This window comes from Typopeltis vanoorti, chromosome 22 (genome assembly GCF_054136105.1).
Source record: "Typopeltis vanoorti isolate ZY-2024b chromosome 22, IOZ_Tvanoo_1.0, whole genome shotgun sequence".
NCBI classification, from domain to species: domain Eukaryota; kingdom Metazoa; phylum Arthropoda; class Arachnida; order Uropygi; family Thelyphonidae; genus Typopeltis; species Typopeltis vanoorti.
Window position 1 is genome coordinate 33,988,221 of NC_143570.1, and position 20,168 is coordinate 34,008,388.

Sequence of the window (20,168 nt, forward strand, 5' to 3'; positions counted from 1 at the left end):
CATAAAGCTTTGATCAGACCACATCTGGATTTCTCATCATCTGATATGGACACTAGAATTTGAAAGGAATGTAGTAACCTTGGAGAGGCTACAGAGACAGATAACAAAAATGGTATCAGGACAGTACAATATTGAGGAGGTCCATATAAGATAAAATAGGTAATAGTTTTTCCACTGCATAAAGCTTTGATCAGACCACATCTGGACTGCTCATCATCCGATACGGACACTAGAATTATAACAAAAATTATAACAAAAATGGTATCAGGACAGTACAATGTCAATAATGAGGACAGAATGAGGGCATGAAGGCTGAAGAATTTGGTGGATAAAAGACAAAAGGGGGGTAATATGATTGAGACATTGAAGATGTTGAAGGATTATTAGTGGATTAACTGAGGAGATCTTTCACATGGTAGAACAGGGAGAAGGAACAAGCACAAGCGGCTGTCTGTGGAAGTTGTAAAATTAAGTAATGAGTAAAAAGGCAAAAGTGCAAATGGTGGGTAAGTTTAAGAAGTGGCACAAAAGAATGAATTAACTACAACTGATCTTCCAAAGTGTGCCTTGTGATACCATGGAGGTTAAAAAAAAAACAATGATAATATTTATTTCATTATAACACTTTCTTTCTTTTATAGTAATCCTATCCATAAGAGGACGTCTGGCCTATAGCATATTTATACTACTGTGGATAGGCATAAAAAAGTGAATAGAAATTATTATTATTATTCAGGCCTCCATGGAATCAAACGACTCGTCGTGGGAGGTCCTTCCTAAGAAACACAAAGTCTATCAAGACTCACCGAAGGGAGGTCCCCCCCCTAACATACAAAAAGTCTATCATACCACTCCTTCACCATTCTCGCTCTCACCACTCCATCAGGCAATGCATTCCATGAGTTCAACCACCCTCCATGCAAAGAAACTACTCCTCACCCTCTTGCTCACAGTTTCCTTTTGTAACTTCCAGGGATGGCCTCTTGTCATTACTCCTTCCCGCTGTTCAACCAAGCGAAAGAACTCCCCAGTGTCAACCCTGTAACCACCTCTCAACAGTTTAAAAGTCTCAATCATATCACCTCTCCTTCTTCTATCCACCAAATTCTGCAGTCCACATTCCCTCAGCTGATTCTCATAACTATCATTGTACAGTCCTGAAACCATCTTTGTTATCTGCCTTTGTACCCCTTCCACAGTTAATTTATCCCCTTCAAATCCTGGGGACCAAATCTGAGAACAATAGTCCAAGTGTGGTCTGATCAGGGTCTTATACAACAAACCAAAAAACTTGTTAGCATTATATTTGAAATCCAATAGATAATAGTATTCTTTAGGACCTATTACAGAAAGAAGACTGTTCCAAAAGACAGTGCTGATGTGACCTTTCAATAAACTGGGCGATTGAGTAAACTGAACAATTACGCTAGTAAATGGATATGCAAGATCTTGAAATTTGCATCCTCTGTTGGTAGAACTAGAGGCAAGGGATCTTGGAATGATTGTTGATAGAAAGTAGTTCACATTCAAATTTTTGTTTCATCATACTTGTATAAAACAAGGATGAAACGAACATAATTATTATTATTATTATTATTAATACGTGACACCTCCAAGGAGTCCAAAGACTCATCGAGGAAGGGCACCTACTCTACAACTCTCCATCTCCACCACTCAATCCACCAACTACAGCAAACTGCATCATCTACACTAATGCCATCTACTGACCACCACTACCACTAGTATTTACAATCACAAACATCCATGTCCAATGTAGGATTTGAACCCCCAGCCTTTTGGCTGGAGAGCAGATACACTAACTACTTAGCCAACCAGGCCAGAATTTCTTATGTATAATTTACTGGTTTTTATTTTGAAATAACATTCAATACTTACATTATTTTTAATATCTGGTTTGCATCCTGCTAACAACAGTATCCTACTGCTTTGATTATGACCATTTTGGCAAGCAAGATGAAGTGCTGAAAATCCACCCTGCAAGAAACTTTACTTAATTTTTTCGTCCTTAAATGTTAATGTGTTTTATACCAATTAATGCACACTTTTAATTACATTATAACTATTAAAATTTATAAAAATATCTGCTATTTTAAATCTTATTTTGTCCTGAGATTTAGGACATAAATTTCATTAAAAATCTCTTCTTCCAGCATTTTTCACTTCAGAATTTCTAGACATCCTTAAAACTGGATTGATCCCAAAAAGACAGAGGGAATGTGAATAGTACTATCCATATTCCCTCTGTCCCTTTGGCCAATACTATTGCATGAAGGTGTATAAAAACACAGACAGGCATATGTATCAGGTTGCAGTCATGGAGAAGCTGATTAGGTCTAGGATACTTAATCTAGATCATGATAATCCGTATCATTACAATAAAGTTCCTGTTCAAATAACTGAATCTCATGTTATAATAACAAGATGAGAAATGATCTCACGATCAAAAATGTGTTTCATCCTAATGCTATTTTAAATCATCAGTAAAGAAAAATTAAAAATATTTGATAAAATTTAGTAATGTTCTGAAATACTAAATTTCATCCAACTTGAATGGCTTTGTATTACTACTACACATTGCCACAAAGTCTTTTAACTCTGTGGCAATGACAGAGTTTAATGGATATTTAGGATATGGATATTGGGAGCCTGTGTAGCTCAGTGGATGTGTCGTTTGCACACCACAGCACTGGACCGTATGACGGAAGATTTCATTTCGAGTTTAGTCATCAACTTGAGGAAATTTTTCTAAGCATTTTGGTGGTGCTAGTGTCCTTGGTGAATGTGGCGGTCATGTTTAGTTAGGCTAGAAAACATGTTTTTTAATTTAAATATAGTGTGGCTTTTTGTCTCAAATTGTGCTGCAGTTGTGCATCGGTTAGATACAAGTGTTCGGTGGTGTTATTGTTTGGAACTGTGTTGTATATATTGTGTTTTCGCTGCCATTTGTTTCACTACTTCAACGTGTAAAGATGACGTCCAACAAGAAACGTACGTCAGCGGTGCACAGGACTTCTACACAAAAGGCCGGCTCAGCGTTAGATTTTTCACAATGGATGCGTTGCGGAAACTGCTACATGTATGCGCCGAAAAATGTGAAGGATCTGTGGTCGGTCTGGCTAAATGAGAAGAACGAAAATGTCGATATATGTGAGAAGTGTCGGGATAAGCTGGAGTGTTTAGGAATGGAAGCTGACATCGGGACCGTATCAGAAGAACTTCGGCGGGAGTTCATGAAAATGAAAAATGACCTTCATCTTATGCATAAGGAATTGGAAGTGCTCAGTAAGGAGATACTGGAAGTTAAAACTGAGTTTAATGTGTTAAACAGAGAAATTAAGACTATAGAGATTACTTTAGCTGAAGTAACTAGAACAGAATTACGTATGGGTGAGTCTTTGGTGTTCATGAAAATGAAAAATGACCTTCATCTTATGCATAAGGAATTGGAAGTGCTCAGTAAGGAGATACTGGAAGTTAAAACTGAGTTTAATGTGTTAAACAGAGAAATTAAGACTATAGAGATTACTTTAGCTGAAGTAACTAGAACAGAATTACGTATGGGTGAGTCTTTGGTGAATAATACAGTAATAAATAGTATGGGAGTGATTGGGAGTCAACATAATAAAACCACAAGAGGTCTAGAAGAAACGAGATATCATGAGAGTAGGGGGGTAAGTAAAAGAGTGTTGAGTAATGAAACTGGGATAGTCATGCTGAATAGCATAGAAAATGAGTCCATGAGTGACACTTGTGTGGACTTGAATGAAGTTAAGAGTGGTAAGATATATGGTGATTCTATGATTAAGGGTATGGAGAGTGGTATGCCTGAGGAGTGCTTGGCTGGTGAGACAATAGAAAGAGTGGCTTTAGCAATAAAGAGAGGGCATGATGCAGACAAGATGATAGTTATGGTGGGTACAAATGACCTGAGTGGTGGTATAAATCGGGTAGCAAAAGATTTAAGAACACTGTTAGATATTGTGAAGAGGAAAAGTGTTAATGGGAGGATAGTGTGTGTGCATGTGTGCTGCCTCGTTCTGACAATTACAAGTTAAGCAGACGAGTGATGATAATGAATGATATGATTACAAGAATGTGCAAAAAAAGAGGTTGGAATTTGTTGATGTCTGGAGTGTTTGAAGGAAAAAGACAGTTGCATGCTAGAGATGGGCTGCATCTGAACATGGAAGGACATAAGCGATTGAAGAAGTTACTGTTTTCTGCACAAGTTGAAGTAATTGGGCAGGGAAACTAATATCAAAAAGGTTGAGCGTTAGAGAGAGAAACTTTAGCAGTGATTGTATATTTATTGATCCTTATTTGCAGAATAAATTGCAGAAGAGAGGGGGATAAAAATCGGCATGGGACTACTGAAATTAGTGACTTGTATATCAGTTCTAAAGTCGGTACAAGAACTAGAGGGAATCTGCAATTTTTGTATACCAATGTAAGAAGCATTCAATATAAGAGAGAAGAATTTTTGGCATTAGTCAGTGCAGTCTCACCAAAAGTTGTAGGCATTAGCGAAACTTTTGTTGTCAGCAGAAGATGTGGTCACTGGAATTGAATGTGATGGGTACAGTATTTTCAGGGAGGATAGAGAAGATAGAACAGGGGGGAGGAGTACTGTTGATGATAGCTGATGTGTTGCAGCCAAAGAAAGTAGTATATCAAGATGATAGACATGTGAATGAGAGTTCATTTGAGGCAGTCTGATGTGAAATAGTGACCAATGCAACCAAATATACAGTTGGATGCTGCTATAGGCCAGGGGGTACAGGGGGAGATATTGAATTCATGCATCAGCAAATTGGTGCAATGAGTGCAAGTTTAGTGATTATTATGGAGGATTTTAATTATGGTGATATCAACTGGAAGAAGGAAATATCACATAGTAAAAAGGAAATGGAGTTCATACAGCTTCTATGAGATAATTACTTGAAACAGCACATAACTGAAGGGACACGTGATGTGAGAGTGTTGGACCTGGTTATTAGTTCAGAGGATATATGCATAAGTAAGGTGTCCTCATTACCTCCAATTGGTGAAAGCGATCATGTGGTATTGACTTGAAAGGTTGCAAAATCTGTGGACTTTTCTGTTAAGAAGGGGTATATATGGAACTACAGTTTAGGCAATTATAACAAGCTTCAGTGAGCTTGCAGCCATCCTATGGCAGAACATATTGCCGGGGAAAGATGTTAGCAGTGCATGGGATAAAATCAGCGAGTATCTGAGGAAAGCAATATCAGATTGTGTCCCCATGGTCAGGAAGACAAACAAGGCAGGCGTTAGATGGATGAGCAGTAGTATCAAGCTTGATCTGCAAAAAAAGAAAATGTTATAGAGAATGTACAAGGAGAAATGTGATCAGTACACCCATGAGCAGTACAAGGCTCAAGCTAGGAAGGTTACCAGCATAGTAGGAAAAGCTAAATCAGATTATGAGAAAACCTTAGCCAATGAGATCAAGGGTAATCAGAAGGAGTTCTTCCACTATGTGGCAAGTAAAAGGAAGAATGACTTCGGAAGGATAACTTTAGTGGGTGCCGATGGTATCGAGGTGACAAAATCAGATGTAATAGTAGAGTTACTGAGTGATCACTTTTCAAAAGTCTATCACCCAAGTGAGACTATCTCTGTACCTGTAGCAATAACTAATGCGAGAATTGAAGCTAAGAAATCAGAGGTATTTAATATATTGCAAAATTTAAATGCAAACACTACTGTAGGTTTAGATGGAATATCAGCTCGGGTGTTGCGTGAATGTGCAAAGGAATTGTCAACCCCTCTTACTTGGATATTTAATTTAATTTGAACTCTGGTGTGGTCCCTAGGGAGTGGAAGTTAGGCAAATTGGTTCCTTTGCATAAGTGTGGCTCTAAAACTGCAGTAGTTAATTACAGACCAATCACCATCTCAGGAGTGGTGGTAAAAGTATTGGAAAAGTTGGTTAAAGACATAATTCAAGAATGGGTGGATCAGGATATGATACTCTATAGAGGCCAACATGTGGTTTTGTCAAAGGTAGATCCTGCCTTAGCAATCTATTAACTTTTCATAATAGAATGACATCTGAGTTGGACAAAGGAACTGGCTACACAGTGGTACTTCTGGATTTTGCTAAGGCTTTTGACAGGATACCCCATAGAACACTGTTACGCAAATTGGAGCAGATGGGAATGGATACTAAATTGGTGATATGGATAGGAGAATGGCTCAGGGAGAGATACCAGAAGGTGGTGTACGGAGGAACTGATTCCAGGATGAGGCAGGTGACCAATGGTGTGTGCCTCAGGGCTCTGTGCTTGGGCCATTGTTGTTTAATTTGTATATAAATGATATAGGAAATGGCTTAAAGGGAGATATTCAGTTGTTTGCTGATGATGATGATGCAAAGTTGGGTAGCGCAATAAAAAATCAAGCTGATGTTGAAAGGTAGGATGATTTAAATAAGCTGGTAGAATGGGGAAAAGGTAATGGATGTCAGTTCAATGTGGAAAAGTGTAAAGTCATGCATTTTGGGATTAAAAGATTACCAGCTGTGTACTACATTGATGGAACAGTACTCCAAGAGATTGATGAGGCTAGGGACTTAGGGGTGTTGGTAGATAGGGAGATGAAGTTCAGGGGACACATTGCTAAGGTGTCCAAGATTGCACATAGGATTACTTGGTTGTTGAGGAACACACTGACATCCAGAGATAAAGAGGTTATTATTCCCCTTTATAAAGCGTTGACACTTCCACATTTGGATTACTGTGCTCAGGTCTGGTCACCTGGATTCCTTGGAGATGAGGAGGCTGTGGAGAGGGTTCAGAGAAGAGTGACTAAGTTGGTGAGTGATGTGCAAAATGCTCCCTACATTGATAGATTATGGATTGCAGAGGTTGGTTGATAGGTGGAGAAGAGGGGGATATGATAGAAACATTTAAATTACTGAAAGGTTTTTATAGGATTGATGCAGGGGAAATGTTTCAGCTGTATGATAGTGATGGAAGAACAAGAGGTCATCCCTGGAAATTACAGAAGAGTGTGGTTAACAAAGGTGTGAGAACAAGGTTTTTTGCCTGGAGGGTGGCGAATGAGTGGAATTCATTGCTTGACTTAGTTGTGAGCTCTTCGTCTGTAAATGAATTCAAGAAGAGATATGACAGATATTGTTTTGCTAGTTTGGGATGAGTCTACTGACTCCGTGGAGATACCTGTAATAATAATAATAATAATCCTTCTATATCATAGAAGGATCCTAAATATCCATTATATTTAGGATCATTATATACCACTAAAGAAAGAGCCAAAAGACTTCATTTCAGCAATGAAAATTGCATAAGCAAAGTGGATATTAGATCCAACATTATTTCACACCCAAATTTTTGTAGAAACTATGAAAGTTTTTAAGTTAACTTGAGACTTTACGAGAATATAATCCTTGGCATCCCAAGTTGCCTTAGCTTGGACTATTTAAAAGACATGAGCGCTTCCCCAGCATCCATATATTCACCTTTTATTAGTCCATTTGATAATGGTTTCATTGGCCTGACAACTGTTTCGAACTCTTGGTTCTCTTCAGAGACCAGGAAGCTTTCCTTAGTACTGAACGAGAGTTTTTGCTCCCTTAAAGTTTCTGCCTGGTCTCTGAAGAGAACCAAATTAAAGTCGAATATATGGACACTAGCATCTTTTAAGTAGTCCAAGCTAGGACAACTCAGGGATGCTGAGGACTGTATTCTCATAAGCTCTTAGGTCAACTTACGAAACTTTCATAGCTTCTACAAAAATTTGCACTTGAAATAATGCTGGATCTAATATCCACTTTGTTTATGTAATCCATTATACCATATCTTAAATTCATTCACAGTTCTCCAATAATGAAATTCTCTGTCAATTTATCTCCTTCATCCAAAATCCACTCCTCGTTCCTTTATGTAGTTTCCAGGGATAGCTTCTTGTTCTTACACCTTCATTATGTTAAAAATCCCTCATATATATATTTTCTGTCCCTCTTAATATCTTATATTTCAATCATATCATAAAGATTTTTTTCCTTTTCACTTGTTTAGAAAGTAAATTATACTTGAAGACATTCTGTTCTTGTTTTTATTCTTTACCCGAATGTGAGTAAACAAAAGTTTGCACGTGAAGTAACTTCATGACTAGTTAATTGTTTACCTGCTTTCATATGTCAGGAGTTTTTCTTTGCTGACATTTGGGTAAAGGATAAAATAAAAAATAATTTACACAGCTTCACAAAAGAGAACAATGACATCCTAGTCTCTACTGGACAGTTTCCTTCTTATCTTAGCAGTTGTCTGAGATGTCCTCAACAAATTTGCAATGTGTGCTCCCTGTCTCCTCTCACCTCACAATCTCTTGCCTTCACTTTTTTGTAGCATAGTATATCTCTGAATTATGAAGTGCAAAACACATTTAACTATGATATCCCCGCTCATACTGAAAATCAGTTTAAATTCCTCTTCAAGTGTCATCAGATCATCCACATTTCTGATAACTCTCCTCAGCCATACATTTCCAACAATAACTGAATATCTTTGGTTAAATCATATCATTTACATAAAGGTTAAAGTCAAATATCAGTGGACTAAGAACAGAGGCCTGATATCTCTTTGTTGCTCTTCTATTTTTGGACATTTTCCCATCATGTGCAACTCTTTAAGCCCATTTCCCCTGAGTCTTCAATCCACTTTACTTCCACATCCATTTGTTGAGATTTAACTAATTTGCTATATGAGAATCTCCCAGATGCCTTTGCAAAATCACTAAATATTACAGTATATGCATTCCACATATCAACTTCTGTCATATATAAAGATATGAAAAACAATCCTAAAAGAAATGTTCTGCCCACCTATCTCTAACCAATCTCTTAATCATTACTCTGGCAATGCAAACTGTCTGTTAATTAAATGTGCCTGTTTTCTACACTATCCATGTGTGCTGGTACTATTTTAACTTCCATAGTATTCCACCATTAGTATACTCTTCCAACAACCAGACTTATACACACTCATAAAATATGGGTGTGTATGTGGATGGATATATATATATATATATATATATATATATATATATATATATTGAATAAGCTAGATAGACGGGCAAATGAATGGGGATGTCAGTTTAATGCAGCAAAATGTAAGGTCTTGAGGTTTGGGAAACATCGATGGGATGCTGCGTACTCTATGGGAGGAGTTATACTGGAGGAAGTAGGGGAGACAAGAGATCTGGGGTTGATGATTGATAGAAACCTGAAGTTTAGGGGACATATTGCAAAGGTGGTGAAGGTAACACAGAGGATTGCTGCAATTATGAGAAAGACACTGACCTGCAGATATAAGAGGGTTATCATTCCGTTGTATAAGTCTCTGATCACACCACACTTAGACTATTGTTCTCAAATTTGGTCCCCAGGATTTGAAGGGGGTAAATTAACTGTGGAAAGGATACAAAAACGGATGACAAAGATGGTTTCAGGACTGTACAAGGATAGTTATGAGGATCGGCTGAGGGAATGTGGACTGCAGAGTTTGGTGGATAGAAGAAGGAGAGGTGATATGATTGAGACTTTTAAACTGTTGAGAGGTGGTTACAGGGTTGACACTGGAGAGTTCTTTTGCTTGGTTGAACAGCGGGAAGGAGTGATGACAAGAGGCCATCCCTGGAAGTTATGAAAGGAAACTGTGAACAAGAGGGTGAGGAGTGGTTTCTTTGCATGGAGGGTGGTTGAACCGTGGAATGCATTGCTGATAGAGTGGTGAGAGCGAGAACGGTCAATGAGTTTAAGGAGTGGTATGATAGACTTTGTGTTTCTTAGGGGGGACCTCCCCCTCGATGAGTCTTGACAGACTTTATGTTCTTAGGAAGGACCTCCCACGATGAGTCTTGAATAATAATAATAATATATATATAATTTTATAATTTAATAATACACAGTTTCAGCAGGACAACCTGCATTATTATCTAACAGATCAGAGGTTTTATTTTTTACTGCAATTATGGAATTCCTAATTACTGATATGTACGTTGATGCATTCCATAATTATTTTATTTTACTGTAGTTGTCGTCTGTATTTAGGATCACACTGGAATTTCCTTTTTCTGCCTTAGCAATGTTGCATTTTGGTGTTAGGAATTTTTAAAAACAGTTTCTTTCATAGAGATAAGCTGCTTGGAGAATTTTTTTTCCCTTTTTTAAGCCAGGCAAAGGCTTCTAAGCTTAATGATATTTGTTTCTTCGTATGGTGGCCTTCATATGACAAGCTTGATGTTCACAATGATGTGAATAGAGGAAATTTTTTTTGTTTCATTGTCTGACAGTTGGGGTGCTTAATGGTCAAAGCTGTATAACTGAGAAGAGACCTCCACATAGCCTTTAAAGGAATGCAGAGAACCGACCAGGGCTTCTGGCCTAATGTCCAATCCTCACCTTCTCGTGGTGCACACTGTTGGATATCTACCTGGATACTGAAAGAATGATGATGGACTGGCAATTTGGGATTTAGCCAACCAAATTGTATTCTTATTGGCTTAAACCAATATAGAAAATGATGGTACAACATGACAAAATTTCATGCCAGCTGGGGCGTCGCCCGGTTAAACAAGGCCCCTGTTCTTTTCACCAGAGAACCAGGGCAAACAGCAAAAAGTCAGCTACTGGAACAAATCTGAACGCACACCCGAATTCAATATCAACAGAGTTAAAGATCGGTACTATCAACATAAGAAGCCTGAATGGCAAAGAAATGGAGCTAGCTGAGGAATTAGATAAGTACCAGATCGACATAATAGGGGTGACTGAAACAAAAAAGACAAAAACTGGTGAGATCTTTCTGAGCAATAAATGCAAAATGTTATATTCAGGCAATGACAATCAAGGAAAAGAAGGAGTAGCATAGTATTCAACACAAAATGCGAGACTAATCTTCTTAGGGCAGGCAGTCTCAAGTAAAGTGATGTGGGCAAATATCAGAATGGGGAATTGGACAATGAAACTTATTTCTGCCTATTGTCCCACAGAAGGTTCTACTAAGGTAGAAGTGGAGGAATTTTTTGAGGCTTTAGAAAAAGCAACTGACACAATGAAAAAGGAAAAGTTGGTCCTTGTTGGGGATCTAAATAGAAGAGTAGGAAATGATTGTCAGACATGCAAAGATATTTAAGGAAAATTTGGAGAAAAGAGCAAAGCTAATAATAATGGCAAATACCTGTTGGATTTCTGCTCAGGACATGGACTGGTTATTACTAACACCATGTTCCAACATAAAAATGTGCACAAATTCACATGGAGAGAAGAGACAAGGAATAGGAAAAGTCTCATTGACTATGTTATTGTTGATAGTGATGTTTTCTACCTGGTGCAGGACACCAAAGTATACAGAAGATTTGAAATTGGGAGTGATCACTATTTAGTCTTGAGCAGGAAAAAATTGAATTTCATATTGAAAAGAATAACATGTAAGAAAGTTTTAAAGCGAATAAAAGTTGAGCAGCTCTCAGATGTGAACTGTAGACTAAAATTCACAAAGATTATTGAAAAAAAAAATAAAAGAGTTTGAGAACAGGAACCAAACCTTGGAGATTCAGTGGCAAGCCTTGAAGAAAACCCTGATTGATTCAGCCAGAGAGGTATGTGATGAGGGTGTCTGCAAGGATAGAAAAATCAGAACTCCATGGTGGACACAGGAAGTTAAAGAGGCAGTGAAGGAAAAGAAGAAAGCATATCAAAAAGTTGCTGGCAAATAAGTCAGTTTGTGCTCTTAGAGAATACAGAGACAAATGTAAGAAAGCTAAACACAGTTAAAAGTAGCTAAACAAAAATCATGGGAGGACTTTGGCAAGAACATAGAAAATAAATATCATGAAGGTGGTTTCTGGAGGTTATTGAAGAAGCTTAGAAATGGAGGAAAGATTGCTGTAAAAGGAATTATTGATAAAGGTAACATGAAAATGGGAGAAAAATATATCCTTGAAGTATGGAGTAATTACTGCAACAAATTACTAAATGAAACAAGCGGTGATAGCACAGTGGTAAAAAACACTCAACAAGCATTACAGTCAGGAATACATATCCATACTTGAAGTAGAAAAAGCCATCAAAAGCTTGAAATGTGGAAAGGCAGCAGGAGTAGATGATATTTGACCAGAAATGCTGAAATATGGTGGTCTAAAATTCTTACAGTGGCTGTACTGCATAGTACAGAAGGCCTGGACAGGGGGATGAATTCCTGATGATTGGAGTAGAGCTCTAATAGTACCTATATATAAAAAGGGAAATAAAACTGAATATGAGAATTATAGAGGTATTTCCCTACTGAGTGTTCCTGGCAGATATATGCCAGCATGCTTGAGAAACGGTTGAGAAGAATTATGGAAGAAAAGCTTGGTGAAGAACAAGCTGGATTCATGCCAAATGAAGGCTATCAAGATCAGATCTTCACTTCACAAATAGTTAAGAAAGCATGGGAATATAACAAAGATCTGTATTTAAGTTTTGTCAATCTGGAAAAGGCATATGACAAGGTGCCAAGAGAGAAGCTATTCAATATGCTACAGTCATATGGTGGTGTCAATGGGGCATTATATCAAGCAATACTTTGTCTTTATTTGAGTTGTAAGTCAGCAGTTAGAATTGAAGGAAGTACAGGAAGATGGTTTAATGTTAAATCTGGTTTGAGACAAGGATGTACATTATCCCCACTGTTATTCATTATCTATATGGATCGCATTATGAAGAAAAGTGGTATTAAACATGATATCAAAATTGGAGATGTCAATGTCAGCTCTTTGCTTTATGCAGATGTTATACTTCTAAATAAATCTGCTACAAGTCTGCAAGATTCTCTGACTAAATTGAATAGCTGTTGTAATAAATATGGTATGAAGGTCAGCATTAAAAAGACAAAGACAATGAAAATAGGTAGAATCATTGAAAATGTCAACTGTGTTGTGAATGGAGAACCTGTGGAACAAGTAAAACATTTCAGCTACTTAGGCACAATTTTTACTGAAGATGGTAAATTAAATATGGAAATAGACAACCGAATCAACAAAGCTGGTTTGGTAGGAAGTCAATTGAATAAATTCATATGGAATAAGAGAGAAATTAGTCAGAACACTAAATTAGCTGTATACAAGACAGTGTTCAAACCAGTTTTTAACTTATGGATCTGAGAGCTGGGTCAGAAGTAAAACACTTGACCAAAGACTAGAGACTGCAGATATGAGAGTCCTGAGAAAGATTAGAGGCCTGAATAGATGGTGTCAATGGCAATATCATATTAAAAAACGAGGATATTAGGAAAGAACTAGACATTGAATGCTGACAATGTCTAGTTCGATTGGACTCCTGATGTTAGTCATCAGGACCAAATTTCAGTAATTTTTAGATTTTTACATATATTTGAAGCAGATGTTGAAATTCATGAACACTTTTTTTGACGTTTTTAACAACTAATGACACTACTGGTAAAGGTATATATGAAAATATAAAATCAATTTTGAATAAATTAAATCTTAAATTGTCAGATTGTAGGGGGCAAGGGAATGATAATGGAGCGAATATGAAAGGAGTAAAGGGAGTCCGTGCTTACATTTTAAATGAAAACGAAAAGGAAATTTATACTGTTTGCGCTTATCATAATTTAAATTTGATTTTAGGAGATGTCGCAAAATCATCAGTTATAGCAATAAATTTTTTTAATGTTATACAAAAAATATATACATTATTTGCTGCCTCAACTTCACATTGGGTCATATTAAAGAAATTTGTTAAACAATTAACTCCAAAACCATTATGTGATACAAGATTGGAATGTAGAATAGAATCAGTTAGAGCTGAACATTTTCAAATTCCAGAATTTTTTATTATTATTATTATTATTATGTGACACCTCCAAGATGTTCAAGGACTCATCGAGGGAGGACACCTACTCTACAACTCTCCATCTCCTCCACTCAATCCACCAACTACAATGAACTGCCTCATCTACACAAACACCATCTATGGCCCACTACCACCACTAGTATTTTCACAGACAATCACAAAAATCTATGCCCACGGCAGGATTCGAACCCTCTGCCTTTTGGCTGGAGAGTGGATACACTAACCACTCGGCCAACCAGACCAGCATTATTGGAAAATGGACAATATATTGGAGAATGTGGAGAAAATAAGAGATCTGCAGGTGATGGTGGATAGGAACCTAAATATAGAGGATACTTCGCTAAAACCGTGAGGACAGCACAACGGATTCTGATAAGAATGCAGAAGACAATGACTAGTAGAAGTAAGGAGATTATGATTCCATTGTATAAGGCCTTGATCAGGCCACACATGGATTACTGTAAACATATACGTTGGTAGGAGGTTTTTATCAGATTAATGTTAAGGGAATTTTTCTAGCATGGTGGGAGAATCAGGAGAACAGTGGCCATCCCTGGAAGCTGTATAAGGAGGATGTCAGCAAATTAGTAACATGAACATCTTTGCATGGAAAGTGGCGAATGATTGGAATACGCTGCCAGAGAGTGGGTAACTGTAGAGAATGTGAATGTATTTAAGGCATGATATGATGAGCTGTGTGTGTGTGTGTGTGTGTGTGTGTGTGTGTGTGTGTGTGTGTGTGTGTGTGTGTGTGTGTGTGTGTGTGTGTGTGTGTGTGTGTGAGACAAAGGGACCTCCCATGATGAGTCTTTTACTCTGTGGTGGTCTGAAGATGATGATAATAAATAATTTTTGTGTTCTCTCAGCTTAATTGGTCATAACAATTTATTAAACTTATATATATATATATATATATATATATATATATATATATGAAGTAACTTGAATTCAAAGATGGAATTACATTTGAGTTAATTAAATTTTTAAATGCACTAAAAGAATTATTTAAAACTGCATCAGATAATACTATCAAAGTAGAAGTGGTTTCAATATATGAACAAATATATTCATTTGTGTTTATACTAAGCCTTGTAATTTGGTATGAGCTTTTGTCAAAAGTTAGTTTTGTAAGTAAAGTATAACAATATGCAAAAATTCCCATAGACGTAGCAACTAAGCATATTAAAGAGTTAGTACAGTACTTTGAAGAGCAGAGAATATCAGGATTTGATAGCTGTTTTGAGATTGCTAAAGAACTGTCAAATCTATTAGAAATAGAAATTAAATTTAAAGAAAGTCGAATACATCGAAGAAAAGTATTTTTTGATTATGAAACGCCTGATGAATCACACATAGGTCATAACAAAGATAATTTTAGGATAAATTTCTTTTTTGTAATTTTAGATATTGTTCTACAATCTGTCAAAAAAAGATTTGAATTGTATGAAATTCACGAAAAATCATTTGGATTTTTTTATAATATGAAATTAATAAGAAAAATGACAGAAAATGAATTAAAATTTTGCTGTAAACAGCTGTATCAAAAATTAAATATAGATGTCGATGAATCTGAATTTTACAATGAATTAATTATTTTTAGAGATATTGTTTCAGAAGATGCACCCATTAATATTTTAAAATTCATAATTGCAAATAAGTTGTCAGATATTTATCCAAGTAGTACTACGACATTTAAAATATTATTGACTAGTCCAGATACGGTCGCATCAGCAGAAAGGTCATTTTCCAAATTAAAATTAATAAAAACCTATTTGCGATCTTCTATGTCTCAAGAACATTTGTCATCCCTGGCAATAATATCTATAGAGTATGAAATTGCAAAAAATTTGAATTTTGATAGCGTTATAAATGATTTTACTGAGAAGCGCATTAGGTTAAATAAAATTTAATATATTAAGATTTCTTTTATACATATATTTCATTCTTTATAGTAAAAATGGATATTTTTTCATATTTTTATATTATTATTTATATTATTAAATAAATCATTGTTCTGGCGTATTTATATGATAATGTGTACTTACATAATAGCATAATATATCATGTACATACAGACATTTATTTTTTAACTAATTTTTTCTCTTTACTTAAATTGATGCTAAAGAGCATACTTGTTTATTTATGTGAATAAATATTTTTCATATTTGATTTAATTAATTAACAAGATATTCTTCCATTTAAAATTTCCATAAATGTTACTAACTTTCAGGGGCCATGCTTTTCCATTTCACACAGGGCTCTGCAAAATGTAGAAACGGACCTACTTCCATGTCTACCTGATAACAATCCCCCCCTCCCCTTCCTCCTTTTCACGAGGCTCTGCAACTGTCCTCGTACTCCACATTCCAAAGACCACTGACTACCTTTGTGAATCTTTTCTGTATCTGTCCTCGTACTCCACATTCCAAAGACCACTGACTACCTTTGTGAATCTTTTCTGTACCCTTTCCAACATATCTTCATCACCATGAAAACCAGGTGACCAAATCTGTGCACAATAATTCATATGAGGCCTGATCAAGGCCTTATACAATGGAATCATAACCTGTCTATTTCTGCATGTCAGGGCTCTCTGCATCATTGCCATTATTCGATGTGATGGTTTCACAAATTGTGCAATGTGGCCCCTGAATTTCAGGTCCTTGTCCACCATCACTCCTAGATCTGTTATCTCCTCTACTTCTGTTAAAGTTTCTCTACCAAATATATACTTTGCAGCCCATCGTTGTCTACCAATTCTCAAAACCTTACACTTGGCAACATTGAACTGATAGTTCCACTTACCTGCCCATTCATGCAATCTATTCAACTCCTCTTGTAAAGCATTAACATCAGCCTGACTGTGCATTGCTCTCCCCAGTTTTGCATCATCAGCAAACAGCTGGGTATCACTAGTTAAACCCAATCCAATATCATTAACATACAAATTGAACAACAATGGCCCCAAAACTGACCCCTGCAACACACCACTGGTGACCTTTCTCTTTCGAGATACTGCACCCCATATACAACTTTCTGATACCTATCCAACAGCTAGTCACTGATCCAACACTGAAGTCTGTTATCCAATCTCACCTGGTTTAATTTATTTAAGAGCTTGTCATGTGGCAGTCTATCAAAATTACATATTTCAATAGCAAATGATGGCTTTCCATATCCTTGACACTGGTAGTAAATCATACTTGGTTTAATGTCTATCCCAAGGTCTTTGTGTATCATTATATTCTTGATGAAAAAATCTCCATTTCAATCCTTTAAGAACCCATTAAAATGTCAAGTAGGGATAAAAGAGAGTAGAGTTTTCAAGCTATGATCTTGAAAGGTCTGATTTTTAGTGTTGATTAAACTGGATATATTTTTTCAGGTCAAACTTACTTAAGCCTGAAAAAACATATCCAGTTTAACTTTTTTTTCCCTTATTTCTGCAGAATGGCCTCTACATCTATATTATTTGAATTATATTAACAAGGAATCTTATAGACACCTAGAAGGTACTCCTCAGGGTGAATCATGGACTTAAGCAGAGTAAAAAAAAAGAAGCCAACTAATGAAGTAGAATAATTAAAACTTAGAAAGATGGGCAATCTTCTCTGAGATTCATTTCATATAAGGAATGGTTACAATGAATGCTTTCCAATAAGCTGTCAGGGATAACCATTAAAGCAATTAAAGGATTGCACTTGGCCTGTTCTACCAACTTCTTGCAACTTTTTTCCACTGGAATTTTCAAATTGTCTCTCCCAAGCAGTTAATCTGATATTCGCCTAGTTTCTATATAACACATTACACGCTGTTCAGATGTCTCCAGTCATGAAATGAAAATATCCTGATTTATAGTTCTACATAATCCTTTATTCTCACTGGCACATATTTTCCCAGCTACCACTCATGTAAGAACTACATGGATTCATCATTTGTTATTACATCTTGGGATGTTATCATCAGATCCAATATTTGTGTTTCTCATATCCCTTCTGTCATACACTATATTAAATAACAGTCCCTAAGTAATTCCAGAAATGCACTTTTATACCGTTTTCAAAATATTTCCACTCAAAACCAATATTATAAGTAACTTTAAGACACTTTTTCTGTTTACAATCTATACTTCCATAGCTTATAAAGATCTAAAATTATAGATAAATTGATCTATCATCTTTATAAGAATAAAAGTGGTGATAGTTGGGTGCATGAATATTATAAACTGCAAGCTAAAAAAGTGAAAAGTATGATGAAGAGAGGGAGAGAAATGGGAGAAAGAGAGAAAACTGGTAATACAATGATCTCTCAATTATTTTAACCCCTTGAATAGGTTGTGTGTTGAATGGTTGTGTACTGACCTCTGGTACAACATCACATGTTTTACTCATTCAGTTATCCAATCCTTCAATTATCTGACAATCAAACTGTTCTCCTCTCCCAGTGTAGCTGGATAATGAGGATTAAAGAGAATTCTTTTGGTATATAACCACTAGAACTTCAGTGATCACTTCGGCAAGATCACAGTAATTAAAAGTGTATCCTAATAATACTGTACTTTTGATAAAGCATGCATTTTCTGTGTTTACAGAAATTGCTAATCATTTCATCTTCTGTCCTGATAACAGATATATACAGACCACTCTATAATTGAAAACTTCTTTCCTAGAACCATTTTTGTGGAGTGGTACTATTTTGCATTCTTTCCAATCCTTAGGAACCTTTCCCACTACAAGACATGCATTAAATAATCAGGCCAAGGGCATCACTAACTCTTCTATTCTAGAAATAGAAGAGTTAGTGATTGTTTTAAAATCCATTGTAAATGTACATTATCTTCTATCTATCAATGTACATTAAATTCATTCATAACATGCTCTTAGCAAAACATTCCACTAGTCCACCATTCTCCATATAAAAAATACACTCCTATCACACTCTTACACAACTTCCAAGAATAGCCTATTGTTCTTCTTCCCTCTCACCTTTCGCTCTCTATATAATCCCCTATATATTCATCTGGTAAACCTTTAAAATCACTTCTTTTCTGCCTATCCAATCATTTTACCTTTGGTCTGCCATAAGGTTTGCCACAGCAAAGTAACTTGGCTTCTTAGAAACTTGTTTAATGTTTGTGATAGGTAATCCCATCTGCATTTTCTGCAAATTGTTTATGTTCTGGGTGGTTTACCTGTTTATAGAATGAAAAACCTGAATGTCCAGGAGGAAAACTCCTGTCATCTCTATATATGAGATTGGCTAACTCATATTCAGTTGAAAAGTCCTGATAAAGGTTCTTATCCTAGACAGGATTTAAACACAGGTCTTTACAACTAAAGGGCATTACTGATACTAAATGAACTACGAAGGCTCTCTGCCTATCCACCACACTCTGTAATTTACATTTCTTTGATTATTTCTTCATATAACCAACACTCCAGAGTGCTGATACTTCCTTAGGTATTTGTTTCCAGCCTTCTCCAAATTTTTATCACAGCTGGAAACTATATGACCAGATTTGTAAAAAATAATACATATGATCTGACTAAAGCTTTGTGCAAAGGAAAACGACTTCCCACTTTTAAATGTTCTCCTTGAATTCTTGCATTGTGCTCTATGTCCTTCAAATTACTCTCTCTCTCTTATTTACATTAAAATAATAATAATCCCACTCATCTGTCCATACAAAAAATCTACTGAAATCTTAAGAGATGAGACTTGATATCTCTGTCATTGTCAGCATTATCATTATTACATGGTGTCCAAAAGCTAAGGATGAGCTACACTTTTACCTGTATATGAAAAAATGTTCATGACTACAGCCAAATGTGGACATACATTTATTGCCAACATATTACACAAAAAATGTGTTAGAAATTTCTTACAAATTAAATTGCAATATGTTTTGGGCAAAAGTTATAAATTTCTTAAGGAAGTAATTAAGGAATAAATGTATGGTGCTTATAGAAAAATATGTGGAGAGACATTTCAGCATATCCACCCTGAACTGCAATGCAGCTCTCACATCATACCATGCTTAGCACCAAGTGATTCAGGAGTTCTTGAGGAAAAGTGGCCCACTCCTCCTCCTTCAAAGTAATGATAAGGCCTTGTTTGTTTTCTGGAGAGGAATTTTGAGCAGCAATGCATCTCCCCATTGTGTCCCAAATGTGTTCTATGAGGGTTCAGATCTGGGAAGCATGCTGGCCACTTGATTCAATTAATATCCTCAGTCTTGAGAGGT

At 36.2% G+C, this 20,168-nt stretch overlaps 1 protein-coding gene across 1 annotated transcript in view; it reads right to left on the bottom strand.

Annotated features, from left to right (window-relative positions):
* The window catches only part of LOC150094293 (uncharacterized), a 180,414-nt gene that overhangs the window by 99,380 nt on the left and 60,866 nt on the right, over positions 1-20,168 (bottom strand). The window contains exon 5 of the mRNA XM_090412435.1: positions 1,897-1,995. Coding sequence (XP_090268561.1) covers positions 1,897-1,995 — 99 coding nt within the window. The remainder of the gene's footprint in view (positions 1-1,896; positions 1,996-20,168) is intronic.